The sequence below is a fragment of the Oncorhynchus mykiss genome, chromosome 26 (genome assembly GCF_057628025.1).
Source record: "Oncorhynchus mykiss isolate SJ-2025 chromosome 26, ASM5762802v1, whole genome shotgun sequence".
Classification (NCBI taxonomy): domain Eukaryota; kingdom Metazoa; phylum Chordata; class Actinopteri; order Salmoniformes; family Salmonidae; genus Oncorhynchus; species Oncorhynchus mykiss.
In genome coordinates, this window is record NC_143047.1 from 13,501,414 (window position 1) to 13,525,601 (window position 24,188).

At 39.2% G+C, this 24,188-nt stretch overlaps 2 protein-coding genes, 2 long non-coding RNA genes and 2 other non-coding genes across 7 annotated transcripts; 1 reads left to right on the plus strand and 5 right to left on the minus strand.

Annotated features, from left to right (window-relative positions):
* Positions 1 to 2,231: 2,231 nt before the first annotated feature.
* LOC149971379 (uncharacterized) lies at positions 2,232 to 4,040 on the minus strand. Its single transcript, XR_016492235.1, has 2 exons — positions 3,908 to 4,040; positions 2,232 to 3,382 (listed from the first exon to the last, which is right to left on the minus strand). It is a non-coding gene; the product is annotated as an uncharacterized LOC149971379 (long non-coding RNA).
* A 56-nt stretch (positions 4,041 to 4,096) lies between these two features.
* On the plus strand, positions 4,097 to 11,416 carry LOC110506401 (G1/S-specific cyclin-D1). Its single transcript, XM_021585990.3, has 5 exons — positions 4,097 to 4,713; positions 6,089 to 6,304; positions 6,680 to 6,839; positions 7,866 to 8,014; positions 8,157 to 11,416. The coding sequence occupies exons 1-5, from the start codon at positions 4,516 to 4,518 to the stop codon at positions 8,310 to 8,312; spliced, it is 879 nt and encodes a 292-aa protein (XP_021441665.1). The 5' UTR covers positions 4,097 to 4,515; the 3' UTR covers positions 8,313 to 11,416.
* A 3,487-nt stretch (positions 11,417 to 14,903) lies between these two features.
* On the minus strand, positions 14,904 to 17,735 carry lto1 (LTO1 maturation factor of ABCE1). 2 transcript variants are annotated; one of them, XM_021585992.3, is made up of 5 exons: positions 17,260 to 17,735; positions 17,042 to 17,147; positions 16,132 to 16,202; positions 15,895 to 16,012; positions 14,904 to 15,639 (listed from the first exon to the last, which is right to left on the minus strand). In XM_021585992.3, the coding sequence occupies exons 1-5, from the start codon at positions 17,310 to 17,312 to the stop codon at positions 15,622 to 15,624; spliced, it is 366 nt and encodes a 121-aa protein (XP_021441667.1). In that variant the 5' UTR covers positions 17,313 to 17,735; the 3' UTR covers positions 14,904 to 15,621. The 2 variants fall into 2 exon arrangements, with proteins under 2 accessions (XP_021441667.1, XP_021441666.1); XM_021585991.3 differs by having other exon boundaries at positions 14,904 to 15,667; positions 17,260 to 17,432.
* A 2,092-nt stretch (positions 17,736 to 19,827) lies between these two features.
* Positions 19,828 to 22,987, minus strand: LOC149971380 (uncharacterized). The gene is made up of 2 exons (XR_016492236.1): positions 22,567 to 22,987; positions 19,828 to 22,344 (listed from the first exon to the last, which is right to left on the minus strand). It is a non-coding gene; the product is annotated as an uncharacterized LOC149971380 (long non-coding RNA).
* A 158-nt stretch (positions 22,988 to 23,145) lies between these two features.
* trnaf-gaa (transfer RNA phenylalanine (anticodon GAA)) lies at positions 23,146 to 23,218 on the minus strand. The gene has a single exon. It is a non-coding gene; the product is annotated as a tRNA-Phe (tRNA).
* Positions 23,219 to 23,893: 675 nt separating this feature from the next.
* On the minus strand, positions 23,894 to 23,965 carry trnam-cau (transfer RNA methionine (anticodon CAU)). The gene has a single exon. It is a non-coding gene; the product is annotated as a tRNA-Met (tRNA).
* Between the last annotated feature and the right edge of the window lie 223 nt (positions 23,966 to 24,188).

The following is a 24,188-nucleotide window of genomic DNA, read 5'->3' on the forward strand; positions in this document are numbered from 1 at the left end:
TTAACTAGAGTTGCCTATGGATGTTGTCATCATTCATGAATCCAAAACTTGCCAGTGATGGGTCCCAATGTACAATAAGTGTCTCAAATACCTGTGTATTTATGTGGTAGTAAAATGTATTCACACCCCTTTACTTTTTCCATATTTTATTGTGTCACAGCCTGAATTTATAATGGATTAAATTGATATGTTGTGTTACTGATCTACACACAATTTACCACATAATGTCAAACGTGGAATTTTGTTTGTAGAATAAAAAAAAAAAAAAAAAAAAAGCTGAAATGTATTGAGTCAATAGGTATTCCAATGTCATTTTAGAGAATTTGGCAGTACGTCCAACCGGCCTCTCAACCGCAGACCACGTGTAAGCACACTAGCCCAGGATCTCCACAGCCGATGTCTTCACCTGCGGGATCGTCTGAAACCAACCACCCAGCTGATGAAACTGTGAGTTTGCACAAACAAATCATTTCTGCACAAACTGTCAGAAACCGTTTCAGGGAAGCTCATCTGCATGCCTGTCGTTCTCACCAGGGCCTTGACCTGACTGCAGTTCTGGTCAGGGCCTTGACCTAACCGACTTCCGTGGGCAAATGCTCACTTTCGATGGCGACTGGCACGCTGGAGAAGTGTGCTCTTCACGGAAGAATCCCAGTTTCAACTGTACCAGGCAGATGGCAGACAACGTGTATGGCGTTGTGTGGGCGAGGGGTTTGCTGTCAACGTTGTGAACAGAGTGCCCCATGGTCGTGGTGGGGTTATAGTATGGGCAGGCATAAGCTAAGGACAACAAACACAATAGCATTTTATCGATGGCAATTTCAATGCACAATGATACCATGATGAGATCCTGAGGCCCATTGTCGTGCCATTCATCACCTCATGTTTCAGCAAGATAATGCACTGCCCCATGTCGCAAGGATCTGTAAACAGTTCCTGGAAGCTGAAAATCTCCCAGTTCTTCCATGGTCTGCATACTGACCAGACTTGTCACCCATTGAGCATGTTTGAGATGCTCTGGGTCAATGTGTACGACAGCGTGTTCCAGTTCCCGCCAATATTCAGCCACTTTGCACAGACATTGAAGAAGAGTGGGACAACATTCCATAATCAACAGCCTGATCAACTCTATTCGAAGGAGATGTGTCGCATGGCTTGAGGCAAATGATAGTCACACCAGATACTGACTGATTTTCTGATCCACGTCCCTACCTTTTTTAAAGTTATCTGTGACCAACAGATGCATAACTGTATTCCCAGTCATGTGAAATCCATAGATTTTATGAATTTATTTCAATTGACTGATTTCCTTATATAAACTGTAACTCAGTAAAATCTTTGAAATTGTTGCATGCTGCATTTATATTTTTGTTCAGTGTATATTTAGTCTCCAAATGTTTATTGAAAACATCAATACATTTGCACAATGAGCACTTTCTGTCCCTCAAATGCATCTTTACAGTTGTTGGTTAGCTAGCTCGCAATTATTTGCCATATTAGCATTGACATGAAATGATTCAAAACACTGCAAAACTATACCAGAGGGGTATCCTACGAAGCAGTTTTAAGGAGTAAGCGAGCTAACTTTGGTCAACTCTTGAGTTCAACTCGGGATAACCGGTCATACGAGTGGCTCATCTTTTAGCCAAGGTACATTTCTATGGCTATGAATCCTTCAGAACTAACTTGCTCCGGAGCAGGCTAACTCACGGCTAACTCATTAAATATTTTATTAATTAAAATGTTTTTCTGGTGTGTTAAAAACTTGTAATGTCACACACAGTATGACTCAATGTGCTGGTGGTTGTGCATTGATAAGCACAACAAAGCACACCGAAGTTGGTATTAACAATGAAATGAAAGGCCATTCTAAAAGCCTATTTTATATCATATCATGTTGAATTTGCAAACAACTTTTATTTTGGCACAAATGAAACTGTGGCACTGAGTCGTCCGTGGATTTAGTTTCAGCATTGTCTCAATTAAGAGTTTGACGTTTGACTAGCCATTTGCGACATGCATGTGCAGTTACAAGCCTGCTAGAGTTAGTGGCAGGGGGATGAGCAATATCCACCATCATAGTACTGAAGAAGCCTGAGCTGGAATGTAACCTTTCGGTTACTGGCCCAATGCTCTAACCACTAGGCTAGCTGCCACCCCATGTAATGGCTGAGTGTTGGAGTGTGCCCCTGGCTATCAGTACATTTAAAAAACAAGCAAATGATGCCATCTGGTTTGCTTAATCAAAGGAATTCTTTATTATTTACACTTTTACTTTTGGTATATTTAAAACCAAATACTTTATACTTTTACTCAAGTAGAATTTTACTGGGTGACTTTTACTTTTCTATTACAGTATCTTTACATTTACTCAAGTATGACAATTGGGTAGAGGTATCAAGAACAAGATACAACTAGCTGAAATGAGCCACCTACCATTCCCCACATGGCAGCTTCTTGTCATTGTTGCTAGCTATCTGACCATTCAGAAATCATAACAAAGCAGGGCTTCTGGCCCTATCCATGCCTGCTCATTATTTTGTGACTTTGTCAGCCAAACAGCATGACCTTTCTCTCAAAACAGTGCAAAGGTGGAAGATGGCTGTGGTAGGAAATCCCCCACTGTAACTTTGCCATACCCTACATTTAGCTGAAGCCCCTGGTCAAAATATGTAGGGATTTTGGCACATGGTTTGCATAATGTTCAAAAAGTATGAAAAAAGTTGAAAATAGTGCAATAATGTGCAACTTGGGTGATAAGGACAGTAGGCCTTCCTTATAGGCCATATGGGTTAATGATAAAAATCGATTTTTATTGAAAATAAGTTTTGTTAATAAACTTGTAAATGTGAAAGAGTGTAGATGAAAGAGTCACCCACATTCGTCAACAATAGCAAGTCTTGACAAAAAGAAAACTTATTTTGGTAGTTTTACAGTAGCTATTCAATAACCTGTTGAGAGGAATGTTAAGAATGCAAAAAACTCATATTCCTATTGAAACGTCTGAGATTAAACGTTATTGCGACTCTTAGAAAAAGTGTGATAAATCTGATTTCGACTATTCACAGAATTGATCCCTTATTTAGATCCTCTTTCACACAACAATAATATTGATATTCCACTCCCATGACTTGCAACTGTTCTAAAGGTAAAAGAACATAGCATTCTGTTCAAACTTGTTTTGTTATTGTTCTAATGTTATATAACAGAACGTTCAACATTTTTTTATTTGGCCTACAGCCAATGATATTTTAACCAATCACATGATTATCGATAACCTTAATTTGAATACAACATTTCAACACTCCCATAAGTGCTTGATCGTCTTCTGCCTGGTAACAGCAATTCCTCCTATTGGTTAAGACTCATTTCGGTCTCCTCCCTAGTCAGAGAGAGAGAGAGAGAACTTGTGTGAGAGTGTAATGTTTACTGTACATTTTTATTGTTTATTTCACTTTTGTTTATCTACTTCACTTGCTTTGGCAATGTAAACATATGTTTCCCATGCCTATAAAGCCCCTTGAATGTATTGTAAAGTGAGCTAGTGCACTTTTGTTGTACCATGTTTAATGACATAAAATTAAACTCAAACCTAAAATCAATGTTGTTAACAAGCTACTTTGTCTAAATTAGAGATGTTTATAATGCTATTATTATTAGGTTAGGCTTTAACGTAAACGTCGTTGCACGTCGTATTTTACTCTTGAAATATTAAATAGCCTCCCTTACTCAATGGCTCTGATAGTAGCTTTTTACAGGTTTTGTGATGCATAGGTCTATTGAATATGCCTGCAATCTGAACAAGTATATGAATTGCTGTATAATGATTATGTTAAAGTGACTTTAAAAAAATACATGTCCCACTGTTAAATGTCTTTGTGTGGTAGAAGCTTGCCCATGTGCTCACCTCATGTTCGACTTGGTGACGAGAAGAGAATCCGGGGCTATTCTCTGAGATGGCTTTTTCTAACAGGAAAGTTTCATGAATGTGTCTATACCGCCCCCTATCAAAATGGAACCATTTCACATTCATCTCTGCATAACCAACTTCCCTATACCGACACTAGCCTTTACATCCCTCCGCCCTCAAACCCCCACCACTCAGCGTCCGTTCTCTTCACCCCCTCCTGACTCCCCTCGGCTGTATAGGCTACGCCACCCAGAATACTGGGACCTCCCATTTCCATACCTATAGGAGTGGTTCAGCAGCGATTGGAAGGACTTGGAACTTTAGAGGGGTAGTTCTTTAGAGTCATCCTCCTCTCGCTATAGACTCCTTAGCTCGGCTCTCTCAGACTCGCTATTGCTTTGATCCAGCCCTTAACAACAGTTAACGTCATCGCATAGCCCTCTGAAGGAGAGTTTTGTCTAGAAGCGTGAAGAGTTGGAGCTCTCAGAGGGCTACATTGTAGGAACAGCAAGCAGCATCCACGGAGCCTCACTCACTCCTAACAAGAAGCACCTCTTTTGATTATTTATTCAGCTCAGAAAACGCAAGCTACTACCGCAAAAGATATGGAACACCAGCTGCTGTGCTGTGAAGTGGAAACCATCAGAAGAGCTTACCAAGACGCCAACTTACTAAATGACCGAGTTCTACAGACAATGCTCAAAGCAGAGGAAAATTACCTTCCGTCTCCGAATTACTTCAAGTGTGTCCAGAAAGAAATAATACCTAAAATGAGGAAAATTGTGGCTACATGGATGTTAGAGGTGTGTATATTTATGATGTCTAAATGTATTGCTGAAAAGTTTGTCCAGACACTAACCATGCCCTTTGGACGCAATGTATTGAATTGATCGTTTTATGCATCGTACGTTTATTCCAAGCATGATCATTCATATTATGTAAACTTACTGACATATAGTAGGCTAATGTTTCATTTGTGTACGGTTGTCCAAGTAGGCTAAAATAGATTTGGAACACTGTTGTAGCCTATTAGGCTATTTCACAGGTATCGTGTGTGTTCAGTAATTACAACACTCGCAATGTAGCTGCTCGATTATTTTCTTTTGTCGGAGACTTATTTAAGGTAATTTTGTATTTAGATGTAATTTCCCCCCCCCAAAATTAATAGCAATGTACACGTATGCAGTCTTACTCTTGCCAGTATTATGCGCCATCTTTGTTGTCGTATGCGTAGGTTTTTAATATAATTAAAAATATTTAATAATGTCAGCTATGACAGTAACTGAATCAGCAAGTCGAAAAGTATATCTTGGGTATGCATGTGTAATCCTGTCGCATGGATAGCGAAAAATGATTATATAAAACCGTAAAGTTTTGTTTCGGTTACTGATCAGGCTGCTGTTGCTGCAGTTTATGAAGGTCGCTCTGGAGACATGATCGTTTTCACAAAAAATGTCAATAAGAATGCATTTTAGATGGTCGGCTATGATACTATATCGATGAATCAACATTTACATGTAGTTAGAGATTGAGTCTTATGTCGACATACATTTATTATTAATTTCAGAAATTGAGTCAGCACAAGATCTAAATGTCGCACGCTCCACGAGAAAGAGCGTTGACTTGTAAATGCAATTGTTTTCATAGGTTTACTATGAAAATTCGACATTTCATGAAACTATCCGATAAGGTATACCATAAGGATCATTTACATGCTAATTTGACAAACAGGGACAATTTTTACATATTTTTGATTCTTTTTTGAAAAGATGACGAACTAGAAATTTAAGGGGAAAGTTGCATTGACGCCACCTTTGTGTCTTTCCAAGAAGCGACTGAAAACAGACGAAATTCTCAACTATTTAAATTTCCGTTTTAATTAGGCCTAAGGAACTTTCAGCTTTTCGAAATACATGATTTTATGTTCATTGCATTGGCAGACTATAGCCTACTTTGCGCCACCTGAAGCCTATAATTAAGCCATAGCTATTGTTTTAAGGACAGCCTTAAGGAATAGAAGGATAATTCAATAAATGTGTTGTCATTACAGTATTTCGTTTTCACCTATGGACAGGCCTATTTATTGGTATATACAATCGACCTGAATGCACTTATAGGCCTATATTATAGGCTATTGTAATTTGAGGCTATAGGCTAAATTGCTGTTTTCACTTCTAGGTCTGCGAGGAACAGAAATGCGAGGAGGAGGTTTTTCCCCTGGCTATGAACTACTTGGATAGATTTTTGTCTGTGGAGCTCACGAATAAAACCAGATTACAACTCCTGGGAGCTACTTGCATGTTTTTGGCCTCAAAGATGAAGGAAACGGTCCCTTTAACTGCAGAGAAGTTGTGCATTTACACCGACAACTCCATCCGGCCCAGCGATCTATTGGTAAATGAGCAATGTCAATCTTCTAAATAGACACTCTGTATATGGCTGTAGTTATAATCCATTTAATACCGGCCAGACAATTGTAATTAGCATTTCCATAATATAGGCCTATAGATACTGCTTGTCTTAGTTTCTCTTTGACTGGATCTAAATCATTATTGCATCATTTTTGTTGTTAATTTGAAAGAAAGTTTGCATCAAAGAACGTTTGGTTTCTTATACATTTCAAAAGGTAGCCTAAAGCGGTTAGGCCAGTGTAGCGCAATGACACGAGGAGTGCGATATCTCCCTCTAGTGGATAACATAGAACAAATTATGTGAAGCCACTTGTGAAGTTCGATTGTCTCATTGCGCACATCTGTCTTTTTTTTGTAGCAAATGGAACTACTGACTCTAAACAAGTTGAAATGGGATCTAGCATCAGTAACACCGCACGATTTCATAGACCATTTCCTCTCCAAGCTACCAGTCCATCAGAACACGAAGCAGATTCTGCGCAAGCATGCCCAGACATTCGTGGCTCTCTGTGCAACAGGTAGGAATGAACCACCTGTTTCCTGTCACTGTTCCATAACCAATTTTTCAGGGACCAATGGCTAATATATGTGTTAGATTTTGTCTGCATTCTTTTCCCACTTGTCAGGATAACTCTTCCTCCTTGAAGGACCCAGGTGGCCAATGGTCAATGTAAACGGTTGGGGGTATGGGCTCTGGTGCAGGAATGTTTGAGTGTACGAGGCCTAACATGTTTTATGGGGGGGGGGGGGGGGGGGGTGGTGTCTCAGTCACTGTGTAGTGTGGATAAGTAGAGGAGATACTGGAATGGAGTCGGTGATCTCTTTTTCACCAGATCAGTTTTATGTGATTATGGGTTTGCTTCTCACATCGCTTTGTTGTTTCTCCCCAAAGTCAGGGTTTGCTCAATAGATTTTGAATCTGTTGTTACTGGGGTATGTTTTAGGGCTATTGTGGAAATGAAACCGGTTGTGCTGTCGATGCATTTATTTGTGAAAATATATCTACTGCATGCGTGGGGGGACGGATGGGGGATGGACACTGTCCACTCTAGATTCATGGTCACCTTTCATGCACTCGAGTAGGAAATGGGATGCTAACCTCTTTAGAGGAGACGAGCTCAGTGGGGATTAAAACTATAATTTATATGAGGGAAATGGGTAGGAAGGAGAGTGGTATTTCCTTCTTGGAAAAAGTTTTACGTGGTGTACCCATTGAATGCGTGTGCTGGAAGTACTTTTGTACCTGTTCTATTTTGTTCATGAGTTAGATTTATTGTTTTTGGAAGTGTGTGCATGCGCACCGGTGTCCTGTCAGTGGCTGGTCATGAAATAAGGCACATTCAGGATATTGTGAGTGGAAAGGAGCAACAGGATATCCATTGTCCCCTACATCATTATGCCACAGCCTAGAATGGCCACCCTCACATAACCTCCACATGAATCTTATTGAAAGCTCAGGTGTACTATTTAGTCAGTGATCTGTTTCAGATGTTTTGCTTTAGGACAGAGGTACTTACCGTCTCTTTCTTTTGCCTTCACCGTAGATGTCAAATTCATCGCCAACCCTCCCTCTATGATCGCAGCGGGCAGTGTGGCAGCAGCGGTCCAGGGGCTGTACCTAAAGAGCAAAGACGGTGCACTGTCATCCCAGAACCTAACCAACTTTCTGTCCCAAGTCATCAGGAGTGACCCGGTACGTCAAACACAGCTCCCCCAGGCCTTTACATTGCACCACACACATGCTTGCATTGACTATTTGTCACAAACCCTTTCGCTACTATTGTCTTTCAGATATTTTGCTTCCTTATGCTGACAGTATCTCTCTCTCCTCACAGGACTGCCTGAGGTCGTGTCAGGAACAGATTGAGTCTCTGCTTGAGTCTAGTCTGAGACAGGCACAGCAACATAATGTCTCCACAGAAACAAAAATGGTAGATGAGGATGTGGACCTGTCCTGCACCCCTACAGATGTGAGGGACATTAACATTTGAGTGGCATCCTCTGCATTTTTTGGGAAATATCTTTGAGGCTCTGGCCTTACTAAGAGGCCATCTGGGAAAAGAGGACACCAGCGCACCCTTGAGTCGTCACCCTCTGAACACCCTCTGGCAAATGCTTTTGTGCCACACCTGTTACGGTGCCCCGGCCTGTATGGCCTCCCAGTGACGTGTGGCCGCCCTCAGCCAGGGCTGTCAAGAAAGGACTGAACACCTCACTTTTCTGAGACCACCAGTCATATTCCCTCTCACTCTCCCATCCTGTCCAGCTCAAGACCTAGACAAGGATGATAGGAAGATACACAACTATATTGATGAAACAAAAACATTTATAGTTTATGTGCAAGATTAAGCCACAGAAATATACATTGTTACCACCCAATGTTGAACTAGGATTTTTAAATACCATAGACTGACTTTACATGCTTACTTAAAACATTCAAAATAACAAGTAGGTATTTTTAGTCTGTCTTTGTCTAGGTTTTTATTTGAAGTATAAATTCATTTATTAAAGAGAAGGGGCATTTTTGTTCTCTAATAGGCATTTTGCTTGCCATCAAAGTTCCCATTTTTGTTTTTTTGCATCTAGGCATCTGTGTATCCCTGCTTGCTTATGCGTTTAGTCACTTTATTATATTGTCTAGACTTCTAAAGAAATTTTGAGCCCCTAGTTTTGGCCTCTTCTCTTTTTAACTGGGTTGTATAACTCAACAGTATACTTTTAGTATATATTGCTCTGTTTTTATTGTTTAGATGATTGTGGATTGCTGGTGCTGAAGTTTGGCAAATAAGTTCATTCAATATAAGGACATTTACTTTATATTCAATTAGGAGTAAATTGAATGAACCAGCATTGTTTGGCTGTTGATTTGACTTATTGCCACAAATGTACATATTTCAACAGCTATGACATGATAAACTAAAACCTAGCATTAATTGCAAACCTTTACCATGCAATCCACAGTTGAATTTTTTTGTGGTTATATCTTTCTAATACCATTCCATTTTTTAAAAGCACTTTTAGTCAGTTTTTTTCTGACTCATAAAAAATCACATTGAAAAAAAAATGGAATGGAGTGGAGCAGGTCTCTTTTTAACTATGGTGTTATGTGTGTTACAATTTTGGGTACAAGTCAACGCAGCCCAGCAGCGATCCTGTGTGCCCTTGATGTAGACGGGTATTATTTTGGAGATTGTTATGCCACAGTTCTTACAGGAGGGGTCTAGAGTGAGACGAGCATTGGGTGTGGCATGTTTCAGCATCCTGTATCCCATCGCTTGAATGGAATCAAGAGCATTTGAAACACTAAAGTATCAAACTTGAAAGCTAAAACAAAGATTTAGGTTGTTTATTATTGCAGATTTTCCTATTGGAGCCAGTACAGAGTAGAAACAGGATGCCAAAGTCTGTCTCTATGTAACATTTTGTACACAACTATTTACCATAGTGCTTAACACATGCCTGCCCTACAAATCATGTATGACAGTGTTTTCTCAATGCAAAACTGAAAGAAAACACCATAGTTAAAATGCTGTTTAGAATATGTGTAGTTGAGGGGATAAAAATACAAAAACATTGTTTTGGTTTAGAGATGATTTTGCACAAACCTGAAGACTTAGGCTATGTTTTTGTTTGCTTGCCTAAGATAAGAGGGAAGGGTAACGTTGAAAAGTGGGAGTGGGGGAAAAAGGGAGGCAAAAAGGGTGACGGCAGGTTTTAGTTGACTTGCTGAATTAAGGTGTTTGACTGTACATTGAGAAAAAGATGAGAAAACAGGATAACGGAAGAGCACACTCCTCCTTTTGAGCTGCTATGGAAGAATTCCCAGCAAAGTGTACAACAAAATGAAAAACAACAAGAAAAAAACTGCTTTTTCTCCTATTGTTTGCTGCTATTTTTTTTAAATATACATATAAATGTCGATATACTGCCATGTGATAGGTCTAATTTTCTATGAGAAAATGGACATCTTTGTTTTTGTAGTTGTCATCAGTTTTTACTTTGATTTCAGTGCTATTCCAAAAACAGTAAAAATGAGACAATAGACATGGTTTTTATCAACAATACCTCATATTACAGTCAAGACTTATCTTTAATCTATTTTTTTATTTTTTTACTAGTTTGTTCAGTGGCTGACAGTCCTGTTTAAACTGCTAATGTTAATGCATTGATCATTACCCAAATGGGTCCTGATGTGAGCAAGTAATCTGGATTGTATAACTCTTTTGAGTGTTAAGCTGTCTCATTGAAAGAGTCTTTATCCCCTTTAGGCTCCTGAAGGCCCTCCTATTTTATATTTATAAAACATTTGCTCGAGTTCAAGCCCGTAATGAGTTTATTTGAGTTTGTTAAATACCAAGCCATAGAATTACTTTCAAATCATCATGCCGTTATTCCACACAGTTCAGTTCATGCTATTCTAGATATCTTGTCCTCGCAAGAAGCATAGCATATTTATGTCAACTGCACAATAAATGGTAAATAGATTTAAATCTTGTAACACTGCAGTTTTTTTTTCTTAACTGAACCGCTACTGGTACATTGAAGCCAAAATAATGGGCTACTGATATTGTTGGCACACTTCCATTTGACCCAGACATCCTTCAATCAGAGTTAATGAGTGTGAGAGCCAACAGTGGTTCACTTAGCCATAGACATGATGCTGCTATATGTTCTGGTTGTAGATGTGAGGTAAGGCCTAGTATTTGACAAATGATGTTGCTGCTCAAATTTCTACTCGCTAACACAGGACCCAGGATGGAATTATTGTTTTTCTGTCTAGTGTAAGAAATACTCGTTACCTCAAATGGAGAAAAAAAAAACATGTTGATGCCCCTGTGAGATGACATTACATATTTATGTCATTATAAAAGCTGTTAGTAATAAAAATAAAAAATCTTTGTCCAAACAAAATGTGCTACGGTGCCCCCCCCCCCCCCCCAAAAGCTAAAATGGTCAGCTTTTTACCATTGCTTCTATTGTTAATGATAGTCGGGTAGGTCGCCCCTCTTACTGAACTGTTGTTTCAGGATCTGTGTTCATTGCAATGGGTCAAAGGTCATCTGGGGTCCAAGAAAATAAAGCAAAGATTCTGAAATTTCTGCTTTATGTCTGTTTTGTGAAACAGTCGCTGGTCTGAAATGCACAACTTTACTTGCAGATTCATTCTATAAACATGATTAACATCAAACTAAACCAGAATTAAGTGGATTAAATACATCCTGTTTTGTCTCCTTGATGGGAAAAAAAAAATGTTTGTCTTTTACAATGTCACATGATACATATTTCTTTCTAAAACAAAGTTATTGTATTCCATACATAACCACACATCAGTTATGATCAGTAATCATCCATTTTGAATAGGAAGTTATAGATTACTGACAGTGACTGAATTGTTTTCCAAAAAAGCAACATTGACATACATAATGATATTAAGGACATTTTCCAAAATCTAAAGTTGAAATACTTTGTGGGACTAATGATTACCCATGCTATTGGTCAAAGCATGAGTGTGTGACAGCACTCATTGATTTATTATGCAAGGAACTCCTTTGATCGGGGTTTTCTGTAAAGAAAAAGGTGTGAAATCCTAATCCTTTCCCACAGCCCTGGACAAACAGTGGATAAAGGGTTTCAGCACATAAGACAATGCGGCACCAAATCCCTGCTGGCACATAGACATCTCTCTCTCTCTCTCTCTCTGAACATCATGCCACAAAATGCATCTTATAGCATTTGTAAACTAAAGGATTAATACAACTGCAGCCATAATGCTCACTATTTAATTAACAAGCACCAAAACAACTATCCTAAAATGCCTAATCTAACCCTGGGTTATAACTGTTTTACTAATGATTTATTAACCCTAGCCTTAACACTAGCCCTAGTTTTAACCTGTTGTTGATTATATTGTAAACTTTTTACATCCATATCTGACCAATCAGATCAGCTCTTTTGCTAATTATCAGCGCTGCATTTTATCACTGGGGAAATGTTCGTACACATCACTACATAAGGCTGGGAGTCCCTGACTACAAGAAGGATCCAGCACTGGCTACTTTTTGTATATAAAGTTGTTCTTCAGACACTCCGCAACAACCTCAGCTCATGTATTAACTGGAGATCCAGCAATTTTCAGACCCGCTTTCTGGACTGGCTTGTCCCGCAAGTACCCATCAGGCCACCTTGAAATTAGACTTGCTTGTCTCCACTGGACAGCTTAGATTGAGTTTAAGGGAGGTGATATGTGAGAGTTGTGATTGTTTTGATTAATCTTATAATATTTATTGTATTGATATTATTTATTGTATGTTCATGTTTTGTATTTATTAAGGATCCCCATTAGCTGCTACTTTTCCTGGGGTCCAGCAACATTAAGGCAGTTATATACAATTTAAAAATAGTACATTTCAATAACACTTTTCACATGTTCACTGGGCTCCCTTGCAAATGAGACCCTGGTCTCATTGATGACCCCACCTTATATAAATACAAGTGATTGACGGATAGCCAGGGCCACACTCCAACACTCAGACATCATTTGCAAGCGACGCATTTGTGTTCAGTGAGTCTGCCAGACCACAGGCAGTAGGGAAGACTAGGAATGTTATCTTGATAAGTGTGTGAATTGGACCATTTTCCTATCAAAATGTAATGAGGACTTTTGGGTGTCAGGGAAAATGTATGGAGTAAAAAGTACATTATTATCATTAGGAATGTAGTGAAATAAAAGTTAGTTAACAAAAATATAAATAGTAAAGATACCCCCAGAAAACGACTTAAGTCGTATTTTTACTTAAGTGTAAAAGCAACTGATTGTTGGGTACTGTAGGTCACAATAAAATGTCAAAGGCTTTCAGATGGGCCAGATTAAAGAAAAAATGGTACCCACTGGTCTAAGGCCCTGGGCATTTTTGAAGGAACTCTTGAGTATTTCACATAAACCTGTGGGCATCTGAGGTTCGCATTAATACGGTGTCCTCAACCTCTGACATCTTAGCACTTGCTGTTTCAGAGGAAGGATCAACATTGCTCCCCAAGTGCCATCAAAGGGTACAGGGATGGACTCGTCAGGACATGCTACCTCAATGTGGTATCCTTTCAACATTTTTTACCCATGTCTGTAGCTGTGATGCAGATGCAGAGCAGCTTGTGACATCATGCATCAAGGTCTTTTAAAAAGTTATGAAATCACCTGACTTCCACCGTGATACCTATCAACATTAAAATATTAAACTGAGTAGCTGATTCTGGGTGCCAAGATTAATTGTAACTGAATGTTCAAAAAACAAAAGCATGAAAATATATACTGGCATTCTTCAGACATACTGCATAATGGGCTAGACAGCAGTTAAAACTGAGCTCAGATAGCCATCTGCCTCCAGGACTGGAATGGGGGGGGGGGGGGAGTGCATATGAGGCACCAAGGCAGGGGAACACTATGCCACAATTTAGTTTGGGGCTTTTTCCCCTCGAAGTGCCTGGCGGTTGCATTTGTCACGTCTTCTTTTCATGTCACCACTCGCCACCTGCTCCAGAAATTCCAGAACATTCTCTAAACCCTCCAGTGCCCCCATATCCCTCTCTGCCTCCTCCCTTTCCTTGGCCCCATCCACTCTGCTTGCCCAACACAAGGAATCAAAGAAACAGTGCAGCTACAACTTTCATTCACTGGCATACCCCCTCTCTCCCTCTGTTCTTTTTGCATTGGACTCAAACACACACAAGTAACTACGAATCAGGTCAGACCGCACAAAGATGAGCAGTGCACTGGCAGTTCCTTCTTCCCTCCAGTTCATTTGGGATTTATCTGTCCCGCTCAGAAGGTGCCTCGGGGCAGTGTTCACCTGCTGCTGCACAGTGCATCAACCAGCTGCCACTGGCCCCCACCTCCCCATCTGGTTTTGTCTAATAGAAAGGGGGGACCACGAAAAAAAACAAGCGCTCCGCAGCCCCTGCCATCGCTGGTGCCCCTTGATACCATTGTTACAGATAGAGGCCAATCCCACACATGACTCAGGAGAAGGGGCTGAACATTAACTGACTGCTGACCACCAGTGAAATGAGGCTGAAAGGCCCAGTGGTGGAATTTCATGGGGATGGAGTTGGTTAAACAAAACCAACAGACAGTGATTGCTTTGTGCCTCTGGCAGGTGAATCCACCCTCCTGTCATACTGTATATAAAGTCATTTTTACAAACAAAAAAAAGTGACTTAGAAACACATACCACCTCAGTTTGTATTGCATAGTAAAGAATTGTGGTTTTGATCACTTATTTCATATAATGTTGAGTTTAATTCATGCCTGTAAACTAATACACCATAGCTGACGGAGGAGATCCATCTCCTTACTCTTCCACATTATCTCAGCCTGAGGAGCTCACTAAAACATGGGTGTGATATTTTTCATTGACCACAAGGTGGGGATGTTGAAGTTTATGGCTGTCCATATGACCTACTACTTGATCATTTCAACCACTGAAATGATGCATCTCCTTGTGACCATTTATGTTTTAGCAAGTGTGAATAGAAAAGGAAACAAATGTATTGGAATATGCTAACATACATACATACTTCACAAGTACTTGAAATAAATAGCTTTTTATTATTATTTCACATCAACCAGTAGTTTAAGCAATCACTCATTCTCAACCAGGTCACTCAAAATTGACCACTATTAGAAAAACTGTTCATTGGGGTTCTGTATAGAACATTTAGGGGCATATATATAAAGCAAGCGATAGAATCCTTATTGGTTCCATTTGGAACCTTCTTTTTCTTCTTCAAAGTGTAGATAAAAAAAAAAGAAAATCACTCATTTATCTAGAATCATTAGAATTACAAAATAATATGATGCAACTCAGCTCTCTCTTACCACCCAGACAAAGCAGTAAACATCAAGGACTATAGAACACCAGTTAGGCCTATGTAGCACTTCCTGTTCACTTTGTGTTCTCAGTAGCACTCCATATTTCAAAACTAGACTGATGCCCCACCAATTGATATCCTAACCTTTGTCATTCGAAAACACCAATTCTTCATAATACCAACTGATAGCATACTTTATGCTCCACCATTAAAAGTCAGTTAACTACACTACAGACCAATTCAGGACCTCCTGTTTACATAAGGGCAGGGCCACCTGCAGGTTCCTCCTCCTCAACTGTTCTCCTATCTTGTCTTCAAAGCCACAATGCTTCACAGGAAAGGTTGCATTCAAGGAACCCCCTTCAGATCCTCAAGCCGTGGGCTTTAGAGTTGCCAGTTCCCTTCAGAAGGATATTCCTCCAGAACCTCCAGACTTCACATAATCACTGAAGTCTGTTGGCACATTTAACAGAGAGCAGACCTAAAGGTGAAAGAAATTAAGAGGAGCTAAAGACCAGTACCTAGTTTTTCAGTAGACATTAGTTTAGACGTCAAAATAAGAGCATGAAAAACACTGCTAATCAGTGGCCAGTTTAGGTCATGGATAATCTAAAGGTCATGAACCTTTACAATGAAAAACGTTTGAGTGAACCATGTTTGTTTCCAAGAGCTTATTCACACAATTGACTTGTGGTTTGAGTGAGATACCTGTCTAAACTTGGCCCGAACCTTCTCCATGTCTTCCTGGAGATGTTCATATTGAGGTTCTTCATGGGGGAACTTCTGAATCAACCCAAGTAGAGATTCCAAAACTTTCAGCCTTTTTCTGAAACATAAAAATAGACAAACTGAAGATCATATTATTTGCATGAAAGTCAACAGGAACAAGTGACTGATGAGTAGATGAGCTATAGGCATTTTATTACTGCAGATGAGAGGTCAAACCTGGCTTTCACATCTGTGTTGTTTTGAAGAAGGCATTTCCAAGTGATTCCAAATCCATAATAGAAGGAAACCTATAAAAATAGGTGAGTGGAGTTTAGAAAGTTATCTGTAGTTGGGGAGAAATTAGTTGTAAAACACAAAATCACACTTATTTAATGAATCTGTTTTCACAAACCAGTAAGCCTATACATGTAATGTGCGTGTAACAAAACCATGTATGACTTTAGCTGGAGTAACAAATCAGCTGCTGTAACAACACTGGCTTTCCATGCCTGCCCTGGGGGTTTTGACTAGCTATTAAAAAGTGCCTAGTCAGCTTCCCGAGTGGTGCAGTGGTCTAAGGCACATTTGTTTGTTTCTAAGACCTTATTCACACAATTGACTTGTGGTTTGAGTGAGATAGCAATCTGTCTAAACTTGTCCCGAACCTTCTCCATGTCTTCCACATTTTTGCGCAACAATTTCAAATCATCTTAAGTGATTTTGTTGAACTTCACAATCCATTTTAGATACTTTTGGATGATTGGAACATGATGTGCGAAAAATAACTCAGTCACCTGACGAATGGGATTTGTGACAAATGCTAAAACGTTAGCACGTGGAAACAGTAACATTAACAGCGAAACTAAACCAACACAGACTGCTTACTACAGGGTAAGGAAACGAATATGTCATTATGAAATTTGCGTAAACTATCCTCTTAATAGCTAGTTTTCACTAGATGGTTTACAGCTTGTCAGAATTGACTTTTTGTAGTATGTTAGAACTTACGCAGTAGGTTAGGATAATTAACGTGGCATGTTAGGATAATTCGGTTAAGGTTAGGAAAATCATTAGGTTTTGCTCAAATGCAACAACAAAAAATATCAACTTTTGACGTCCATTTAGACATGAGTGATGCTCAACTTGCCTCCATTGAAAGCTTGGCACCATGTGATGCCCCATGTTTCCGACCATCAATCATTCCTTGTCGCGTGCCTTCACCGAACCCCTCACGGTACCCCTCTACATGGAACCTGAAATCATATAACTCATACGGTAATCACGGAGCATTACTACAACTCTAGCTAACTATAAACAAACCAGCGTCATGCTAAATAAGCTAGAGCAAGGCAGTATTTAGCCTACCTGTCGTCCGCCATGAGAATACAGTCAAATAAATCTTCACTTTTGTGGGCCATTTTCGAAGATTATTAAAAGAGTGTCGCCTATTACAAATATTACTTGGCTATATAGCCTAGCCAACAGCTCTCGCTTCCGCAAACATCAGTTTGTGGCTACAGCATTGCTTTGGAAAGCCCAACGGTTAGTTCGCGCATCACTGCCATCTACTGTGTTGGAGTTTGTTCTCCTTCGATTAGGTATAACGGCGGTTGGCATCCAATGTTAATGGTGCATTACCGTTACCAGCTGGACGGGGTATTAAATAAAAAACGAAAAAAATATATTCCGGAAAAGGGGTAAAACAATATCATACAAAATATCTAAAATACAAAACCATCATACTTCTTCAATCACAGTCCACTACAAAATACATCCCTACACAGGCTCAGGGGCCTGTGATAGGGCTACGTTCGCCGACAGGAACGTTCAGCGGAATTCACAATGATTACAATTTTCTTCCCCGCTTGTGCTGTACAGTTTATGGCCATTGCGATAAATAATACAAAGTCCACCTTTTTAACATGCAGCATTTCACGATCTCTCAGTTGATGAAAAAACTTCACTGGTATTGGTGGCTCTACTACCATTGCTTCTTCCACGCCACTCGTTCCTTCCCATTTTCTCACCGCCTCCAGATAGGTGATACGCTGGACACTCCATGACTGCATAGTTCCCTTAAGGAAAAGCACCTTTAGTAAATCCGCTTTTCTCTGTGATAGCTTCCCATGTCTGGAATACACTGCACCATATATCACACTCTCACAAAATGCTTGAAGACATGGCTAAAGGTCAATCATATTTGTGAACATGGTCCCTAGCTGTGTGTTGCCGCTTTCCATGTTGTCTGTAGCTTGTGAGGTGTGGAAACACTTTATTGCTTTTATGAATTTGGTCTTGCTGATTTTTGTCCTATGTTGCTCTGTCTTGCTTGTCTTATGTTGCTCTGCGTGTGCTCACTGCTCAATGATTGTCTATATTGTAATTGTTTTTAATAACTTGCCCAGGGACTGCTACTGAAACGTTGATTAATGTGCACTGTCCCTGTAAAAAATAAAATAAACTAAATTCTCCTTCAACAGGGCACTCCAAGAATTCAGGTGCATGTACACATCGACAGGTGCAGCATTTTCCTTCATCTAGCATACAATATTCTTCCCTTCTGCATGCACTTGACACATGACCAAACATTTTTACATGTATGACACGGAAGGGTCTTGTGCACAAAAGCTCTTACAGGGTATCTCATGAAACCTAATTTTGTATGAGAAGGGAGAGACTCAGTAGCATGGATGAAGTTAACTTATTTTCTCCGTCCACCATACAAGTCAATCGACTTGCACAAACCACTCCATCAATGTATTCAGTTATATCCTCTGCCTTTAGTTTGCACCACCACAGAAATAACCCCCTTGAAAGGCTCCTTGCTACGAAAATCCATGCGGGAAACATTCCATTCCGATATCTTTTTGAGTCTTAACACACGTTTCTTCTGCTCCACAGACACACAAAACATCTAAATGAGACCACTTCTTGTGACTCTCCCCGACTCCACACTTTCTTCCAACACATTCCAGATTTTCCTGGAAACGTTAAATGGATTTCCCAAGTAGCATTCATCCAAAACCCTGACTCCGACCAAAAACGAGTCTAGTGGTTTCCTATTTTCCAACATAGATTTACTTATTTTGTTTCCCTTTTTCTTCACCACTCAGCACCCTCCCCAGTGCAAGCAGTGGTGTAAAGTACTACGTTTAAATACTTTAAAGGATTACTTAAGTAGTGTTTTGGGGTATCTGTACTTTACTATTTATATTTTTGTCAACTTTTACTTCACTACATTCCTAAAGAAAATAATGTACTTTTTACTCCATTAACTTTCCCTGACACCCAAGAGTACTCGTTACATTTTGAATGCTTAGCAGGACAGGAAAATGGTCCAATTCACACACTTATCAAGAGAACATCCCTGGTCATCCCTACTGCCTCTGATCTCACAGACTCATTAAACACAAATTCTTCATTTGTAAATTATGTCTGAGTGTTGGTGTGTGCTATCCACCAATAAAAATAAATAAAAACAATTGTGCCATCTGGCTTGCTTAATATAAGGAATTTGAAATGATTTCTACTTTTAATACTTAAAAAGGTCATAATGACGAGTGAATGGCTATTATTTAATCCAGTAGCCTATAATTCACTTTAATTTTTCAAGACCTCAAATTACACAGGGCTATAAATAAAATGGAATATACATATGTAAACAAAACATAATACATTACGATCAATGTTTTGACTTCGATAACTTAAGGCCTAATTCTCTTATAAATCCTTTGTCGTGGCATGGCCAACCAGTCACCTAGGATTTTGTTGTTCCCAAGATTGGCTATGGGAAAAGGGTTATAATCATACTGATAAGCTTCAATTGACACAAGGTATGTTGAACAGTATAAAAAGCATTTCTGGAAAGGTTTTGTATGAGACGAGGCACAACAGTAAATAACAGTATCATCAGCATAAAAATGAAGTTGCGCATTTTGGACATTTTTGTATAAATTATTTATATAAATAGTGAATAAGAGAGGACCAAGTACAGAGCCTTGGGGCAAACCATTACAGACAGACAATTTAACAGACATGAGCCCATCAAATTGAGTACACTGAGTTCTATCAGACAGATAGTTAGCAAACCATGCAACTGCATGCTCCGAAAGACCTACACTCGACAATCTCTGCCTTTAGTATAGCATGATCAACTGTATCAAAAGCCTTAGAGAGATCAATAAAAAGTGAGACACAGTGCTGTTTTTTGTCAATGGCTGATATCATTTAAAACCTTCATGGCTGCTGTAATTGTGCTATGCTTCTTCCTGAAGCCCGATTGGTACATTGATTAAATAGAGTGAGTAAATAAAAACTGTTAGCTGTTCACTTACAAGGGTTTCAAGTATTTTCACCAGGGGTGACAGCTTTGAGATTGGCCTATAATTATTTAAAACATTTGGATCTCCCCCTTTTAAAAGTGGTAGGACAAATGCTGATTTCCAGATCTTTGGAATTTCATTACATTCCAGGGTTAGATTGAACAGAGATGTAAGTGGTTCAGCTATGAAATCAGCTGCCATTTAAAATGCAGGGATCCAAAAGATCAGGACCTGCAGGCTTTCTCTGATCTAAGGATTTCAGGGCTTTATGTACCACCTGCATTGAGAATGGCAAAAAGCTAAAAGTTTGACCAGCTCTCACTGGTTCATCCACACAGGGTTGTACAGAGACAGAGGACACTGAATCAAACAGCCTACCAGATGAAACAAAGTGCTCATTGAAACAATTCAGCATTTCAGTTTTGTCATATATAGCAACAGAGTCCTTCAAAACACATGATGGTAATTAATTAACATAAACTGTAACACTGTTACCAGACATAGACTTAATAGCCTTCCAGAACTTTCTAGGGTCATTCAGGTTATCTATCAGTGGTAACAGACATAAAATATTCAGACTTGGCCTTCCTGAGAAGAAAATAACACTTAGATAGGCTAGATTACAGTTGTGAATAATACAAGACAGCTCAGAAGAAAACCATGGATTATCCCGCCCTTTAACCCTGAACCTGCAGAATGGGGCATGTTTGTTTACTATTTGGGAAAAACCATCATGAAAGAATTTCCAGGCAGTTTCCACATCAGGGATATGCTCAATCTTGCTCCAGTCAAAATAAAACAAACCATGAAAGAAAGCCTGCTCATTAAAACACTTCAAATTTCTCTTACGAATAAAACGTGGGTTTGTCTTTGGAACCTTAGTATTTCTAACAGCAACAACAGCACAATGGTCACTTAAATCATTACAAAAAACACCAACCGCAGAATATTTATGTGGAATATTTGTCAATATCAAATCAATCAGGGTAGATTTTTCTGGGCATTTAAGATTTGGGCGAGTTAATCAACTGGGTAAGGTTCATAGAATTACAAAACATTTTTAAATCATCAGACACCGGCTTTAACCAAAACCAGTTGAGATCATCAATCAGGATCATTTCACTGTAAAGAAGTTTAGACATAAGGTTCATCAGAGAAGAAAATGCATCACCGAGAGCACTGGGGGGTCTATAACAGCCAATCACAGTTATAGAGAGGCCCTTTGAAACCTCAATATTCAAAGCAAGAAATTCCAACTGTTTAAAAATAGTTTCAGATTTTGCCACACTTACAGGGAATTTCGTTTTTACATATGTAGCCACACCCCCACCTTACTCGATCAGTGCGATAAACATTGTAACCACTTATACAAATATCATTATCAAAAACAGACTTGCTGAGCCAGGTTTCAGAAAACACAATTACATCAGCATCAGTTGATTTAGCCCAAATCCTAACCCCATCAATTTTTGACAACAGGCTGTGTACATTAAAATGAAAAATACCAAAACCAGATCTTGATTTAAAATCAGAGGGGGTTTGGAGACATTGCATATCAGGGCCAGGGTTAGGTTACACGTTACCTGATATCAACAAAAGAAGAATAACTAGGCACCTCTGTTTAATAACCTTGCACGCCTTCTCTTTTTTAAGAGACCTACTGCAAGCGAAATCTACAAGTGAGTTTCTAGACAATACAAAGCAGTCATTTAAAACCATTAGACTTTGGTAATCCATAGGTTTCATTCATGTCATTCAGACTGTTTTGAAGTTGATACAACTGGTTATGATAGCTGAGGTTCATTGCTAGGTTCTGAACTAATATGCATACCAAATGTTTGATGGACCATACACAGATCGGCTACATAACTAGCTACACATCCATAGGTATACAGGTATTTTTTTAAATCCTCCACTGCACAATAAGCAAGAACATAGTACGTTATTTAATCTATCTGCATTGTATGGCAAATATCAGCAAGGCAAGCATACAAAATTGTACATTCAATTTGCAGTAAATGCTTTAGCTAGCTAGATTCTTTAGATTCTTTACATCAGAAGGTATTGACAATTACATGTTTCACAAGACGACAGCCTGGTTTGCTGGTTGTTTCAGGAGTCCCTAAAACTGAAAAAAACCTGAATTACAATTTCATACTCATGTCTCAACACCCATAAAATTAGCCAGCTAGCTGGCAAATGTTAGCTGGGCAGCAAGCTTGTTAAATTGTGAATTTCGTAAATGTAACTATGATTAAAAAAATATGCATAATCTTTGTCTACATTAACTGACATATTCCTGTCAACTGTACATTTTTGAATGATTCGTTATTACGCTATAACCACTTACATGTGCTTCCATCATAGCATTTTTGTCAGCCATCTTTGCTGAAGAAAGTCTCCAGCCTTGGGTCGAGCGGAGTCAAATTCGTCATGGGAACCAATCGATATGATTGGTCATCGCCCAGCGGTCGCCGCTAGCGATTTGCATAAAGTCTAAAAACGTTGATCTTTTTCACCGCCTCCCACGCCACTTTTGCACCGCCCAAAGGTCCCCCGCCCTCTCCGTCTCTCACCGCTTTCCTTCCATTGAAAATGAATGGGAAGCGGTGTTTCACCGCGCAGCACCGTGTGCAAGTGAACACCGGGCAGCTCCTTCCTCCACTCACGCGTCATCAGGCAAATTAAAGTCATAAAAACTAATTAAGTCATTTGTGCAAGACAAATTTGAATTAGTAACATCATACGTTTTGCGAAATCTTAACATATTGTACATTCGTTACATTTAGGAAATTCGTAACATATCATACGAAAGGGATGATAGACATCAACAAATAATACATACAATATAAAGCGTAACATAACAGGTTCTCGATGTGTAAACTCTCCGTTTTCTGGTCTAAATAAGAACAGTCTCAAAAATAACGCCTGCCGAAACCCGGGATCGAACCAGGGACATTTAGATCTTCAGTCTAACGCTCTCCCAACTGAGCTATTTCGGCTACACTCCGAAAACTAGTCCCGTAAGAATTAGTCATACTTTTCTAACGTCTGTGGTTCGCTGTCCGGTATATTCATCTGGCTTCAGGATAATCAATATGTTCTACTCATCTTTCTCTATTACGGAGTGATATAAATGCCCCCACATGGGTGGAATAATCACTCACACGTTATTTTCAAACTGCCAGAAAGACAATGCTTCCACCGGCTGGTACTCTGACAAACTCACACATACTTTTAGTTAGAATTTTTATTAAAATTAGGCAAACCTTTTACTGACTACGGGTACAAAAAGGAGCCTCAGTTGATCTGGAGTCTTCTTGCTAACAGACACAGGCTCTCAATGTGTAATGGAAGTTCTAGAACTGCTCAGATAAAATTACCTATTATTTTATCCATTGTCCATGAGAGTGTGGTAGTGAGCACATCAAATTTGCACTTACCCTTCTGCATGACGCAATATTAATGTGGTCTAACACAACCATCTATTAGTCACAGTTTATGTATTATAATAACTTATAGTATTGCTTATAAACATTTTAATACATTCTTTGTAAAAAAAGCTCTCGTTCTATTTTGTCTAATCATAACTGTATGTATTGCATAAAGGCTTTTTTACATTATATTTTTAAGTCGTGTTTTTTTTTTCCTGCTGAAATACCGACATGTAAAAAACATAGCAGAGGATGGTTTCGATCCATCGACCTCTGGGTTATGGGCCCAGCACGCTTCCGCTGCGCCACTCTGCTATCTATATGGCCAGGAGGAAAGGTAGCATTTGATCCTGTGAGACCAGCTTATTACGTATGTACGCAATGAAGTTCTTAGGAGCTCCCTGAAGAGAATTCGAAAATAATACTTCTTCCACTGCCATAGTAAAATAAATTTAGACAAATCTAACGACAAAATTAATATCATTAAACTAACATTAATTTTCTGTCTAAAATGTTTTTGTTGATCAAGTCATTTAAT

Bases quoted from the DNA above. Each gene is read 5' to 3' on its own strand.
- LOC110506401 (XM_021585990.3), top strand. From the start codon at position 4,516: ATGGAACACCAGCTGCTGTGCTGTGAAGTGGAAACCATCAGAAGAGCT. The intron at 6,305-6,679 runs GTAAATGAGCAA...TTTTTTTTGTAG, and splicing joins TCCGGCCCAGCGATCTATTG to CAAATGGAACTACTGACTCT. The intron at 8,015-8,156 runs GTACGTCAAACA...CTCTCCTCACAG, and splicing joins AAGTCATCAGGAGTGACCCG to GACTGCCTGAGGTCGTGTCA.
- lto1 (XM_021585991.3), bottom strand. From the start codon at position 17,312: ATGGCCCACAAAAGTGAAGATTTATTTGACTGTATTCTCATGGCGGAC. The intron at 17,148-17,259 runs GTAGGCTAAATA...ATATGATTTCAG, and splicing joins ATTCTCATGGCGGACGACAG to GTTCCATGTAGAGGGGTACC. The intron at 16,203-17,041 runs GCAAGTTGAGCA...CTATTTTTATAG, and splicing joins GTGCCAAGCTTTCAATGGAG to GTTTCCTTCTATTATGGATT.